The sequence below is a fragment of the Atta cephalotes genome, assembly GCF_000143395.1.
Source record: "Atta cephalotes unplaced genomic scaffold scaffold00038, whole genome shotgun sequence".
NCBI lineage: Eukaryota > Metazoa > Arthropoda > Insecta > Hymenoptera > Formicidae > Atta > Atta cephalotes.
This window is the reverse complement of record NW_012130102.1, coordinates 2,559,709-2,563,523: the sequence shown is the minus strand read 5'-3', so window position 1 is coordinate 2,563,523 and position 3,815 is coordinate 2,559,709. Positions and strand designations below refer to the sequence as shown.

Genomic DNA, 3,815 nt, shown 5'->3' with positions numbered 1-3,815 from the left:
TTTGAATAAAACATTATGTACCGTTCTTTCACAATAAACGCTTAATTTTTGATAAAAAATGGCGGAAATTTATTTGTACTCCCAATAATTTCTTTAACGTTTCTCTCTTCGATGCTATAAAAGCGCCTATTTCCACTTTTTATCTTTATAAGCGCAATGTGATGTATTTATAAAAGAAATGCTCAGGTTTAATTTATACATGAGATTTCTTAATTTTGAATCATTCTCTTTTCTTTCTCAATTTTCAAAAAAAAAAGCAACAAAATATGTTATTTATCTTTCTTTTTCTGAATTGATATTCATCATCGTCAGGCTCAGCGACGAGTTTAGATGAGTCAAGGGAATCAACACCGTCTGCCAATATCCTAACGAAGAAATACGAGAGTGACATAGAGATACTCAGTAATCCAAGCCAGAGCAGCATAGAAGTTTTAGATGAAACTCTAAAGTTAGTCTGCTATTTGCTAGCAGTTTATTATTACAGTTTTTACAGATACTTATAGTTTATAGTATTTGATATCTTATATGCGGATTAACTACATATAAATACAAGTGCATCAAGAAACGAGTTAAATAGAGTTACTTTATTAATACTATTTTATATTAAAACAGAAATACACATGATCTCATCTGTTTGTTATATTGTTTATGTTGATATTTCAATCATAATATTCATTGATGCAGGACAAATCACGCAAATCGCAAACGCTCAACGGAGGAAAAGCGTATCATAATCGCTCCTTCTTTAATAACAATACCAGATGCAACGCCGATCATGACAGGCCTGACAGAAAGTAGTTCTTCGGGTTTGTATTCTTCATCTCTTGTGTGTGTCTTTCTTTGTGAATAGTTATTAAATTAAGTTTAATAGCGTAATTACTAATGATGATATTAATTCCATTATCTCACATATTTCTCTTTGTTCTATGGAAATTAAAATAAATATTTATAATATAATATAAATAAGAAATTTTGTAATGTGTTATAAATAAATTATAATTAAGTATAATTAAGTTGTTCTAGTGAATTATATATATAAACTGTATGTATAAAATTAACCTTATATTATTATTTTGTTCCATTAAAATAAAAATTAACGCTATTTTCAATATGCAGTTATGTACTCTTTTACAATTTTTACAAATAGTGTCAATTTTTATTTTAATGGAATAAAGTAATGATATAAAGTTAATTTTATTTACAGGCTCGTTAACAGACAGCATATGCACAGCATATGAAAATAAAATGATCAAATCGAACATTGATACGAAATCCCATAGTAGCGATGGCGAAAAGGAAATAGCATTTGCTCCTATGACAAACTTAACATCGATGTTGGGAGGTAAAATAAACAAATTCTATTGAACGAGTGATACATTGTTCGACACTATTAAAAGCTTAGTCGCATCAATAAAAGCCAATAAATATTTTGCTTCTGCTTGAAACATTAATTTTATTTTGAATGACCATGATTTCAATCATGTTTATCAATTATGTTAATCATTATCATCAGTTATATTTATTAGATATACGTTATGATATTAATAATTAATAATTATTATTTTTATAATATTTATATTATTTTTATAATATTTATATCTCTCTGTGTGTTACTTTCAGGCTTGCTACAAAGTATCAAGATCGGCAGCAAAACCTTGAAAGGTGAAGAGGCATCAAACTTTTTTGGCAGTAATGTGCAATATTCCTATACTGATTTTAGCAGTATAGATCATAGAATCAAACTGCATATCATTCTAAATGTATTTGAGCATGAGAACGAAGAATTAGTATTTCTTCTCAAGGTATCCAGCTAATTCATTATATCTCATCTAATTAATTATATATGACAAATTTGAATTAAATAAAATTATAGATTGGATACATCATTTTTTTTTCATTTTCTTTCATCTATATAGGCAGACATTTTGATGCATTCTATGCAAGAAACATTTTCTGGATGCTTAGTATTGTCTACATCTAAGGTTTACGTTCTTAGAATCGATGGGATAGAAGGGTAAGTTCGTACTTTGATGTAAATTTTAATATCCAAAATCATAAAAATGTTTAAGAAACATAAGATGTTACTTTTTATTGTGTTTTTTTTAATAAAAGAAGAGTATCAATAAAGATTATTTATTTTAATTTCGAACTTTAATATTATGTGTTTTTAATTAATTTTGAAACTAACAAAAGAATCTAATTTTATGTGGTTTTTTATTCTACTGTTAAACATACGAGAAAATTTTTTGGTCTTAATAAAGAAACTTAATAAAGATAAACAAAAGAAGAAAAAAGGAATTTGTAACAGGGAAGATCCACAACGTTGGCTTCACAAGGAAATTAGTTGGACAACGGACAGATTGAGATCTTTTATATCGCTGCCATTTAAGCAAGGTGTTTTAATTGAGTTACAACAGTCTGGAAAAGCCGGCGAAGAGCATCTCGCTATCACTCTGCTTTGTATTCTGCAAGATTTTCAAAGAACATCAAATTTTTTATTTTATATCACAGGTAAAATGTTTTAATAAGTAGAAACTTGATTTTAATTGATTATAAGGTTTCAAGTATATTTATATAAATATATTTGACGTTAATTTTTTTTCTATTTACGATGTGCCTCTGATGATAGATTTGCAGTTGCCTGCAAGCTGCGAAGTGGAATTCTCTATTCCAGAACGTTACAGCATTTTGCTGCACAATGTACTAACGAATACTACAAATTATCAGACAGGGGACATCGTACGATTACTAGCAATATTTTCCTCCGCAATCTTAAAATATCAAAATATTGCTATCAAGCTGAAACTATCCGGATTAATACTGACGGATGCAGCGCTGGTGATACTAAAGGACAACGTTCAATGGCTTATACCAGACACCAATCAAGTGCCTTTAGTCACTAGAGAACAAGTTATGAGCAATTTGATTGGAATAGTCAGTAATTTTCGATAATATCTGTTACCGTAAATGTACATTCTATTTATGAATCTCTAAAGAAAATTTAAATTTTCTTTAGTAACTCATGGATGGGTGCCATGATTAAATTTAACAAAAGAACACGCTATCTCAAATTACCTGCACTATACCAAGTCATCTATATTTACACTAGTTATAACTTAAAGCTTAGAAAGAGATAATGCTTTTAAATAGTTGCGCTTTATATAATTTTAAAAGTACAATATACAAATTTTGTGATTGAGTCGTTTGCATTATCTCTTTCTATATAATCCGTTGCACATTTAATGTACATTTACTGATATAAATATAATGTAATAATTTTTTAGGAACATTGTGACACTTGGTTAACTTTAAATTTTTTGGACGAAATTGCGGGCCTTGAAGAAAGCTGGACATTGGAATTTGTTTCTTCTGGTGCTGCCGAGGCTGTAATAAGTTCTATTCAGCCTCCGTGGGAAAAGTTATTCTCGATACCTCTGCAAGTAACACGTATAACGCAAGATGATGCAGAAAAAGCTTAAACAATACACAAATCAAATTTCTAGTGAGTTTTTCTATATTATAGTCATGATGAAATTAATAAGGTGAAATATTGTGCATAATAGCAACAATAATACTGGAAATAACTAATCAAATGTTATCTAAATTCACTCTTCTACTATGCATCCATGGGAATGCTTTACCTTATTAATTTTACCATGATTATAATTTAGTTCAATAAATTTTTGTCTTATATCTAGAAAATTCAATAGACTAAGAACAACTACAAAGGAAAAAAAAACACGCGCCCTATTTATTGCAAGGATTACAAGAGATTGATTTGCTGAAACGAAATAGAGAGAAATCCAGATGTATAT

The 3,815-nt window shown here is 28.7% G+C and overlaps 1 protein-coding gene across 1 annotated transcript in view; it reads left to right on the top strand.

Annotated features, from left to right (window-relative positions):
• LOC105621919 (serine/threonine-protein kinase 11-interacting protein) overlaps positions 1-3,479 on the top strand; it is a 10,122-nt gene extending 6,643 nt beyond the window's left edge. The window contains exons 10-17 of the mRNA XM_012203357.1: positions 313-448; positions 685-806; positions 1,205-1,342; positions 1,621-1,802; positions 1,917-2,014; positions 2,309-2,511; positions 2,630-2,934; positions 3,285-3,479. Of these exons, the coding sequence (XP_012058747.1) occupies positions 313-448; positions 685-806; positions 1,205-1,342; positions 1,621-1,802; positions 1,917-2,014; positions 2,309-2,511; positions 2,630-2,934; positions 3,285-3,479 (1,379 nt within the window). The remainder of the gene's footprint in view (positions 1-312; positions 449-684; positions 807-1,204; positions 1,343-1,620; positions 1,803-1,916; positions 2,015-2,308; positions 2,512-2,629; positions 2,935-3,284) is intronic.
• Positions 3,480-3,815: the final 336 nt, after the last annotated feature.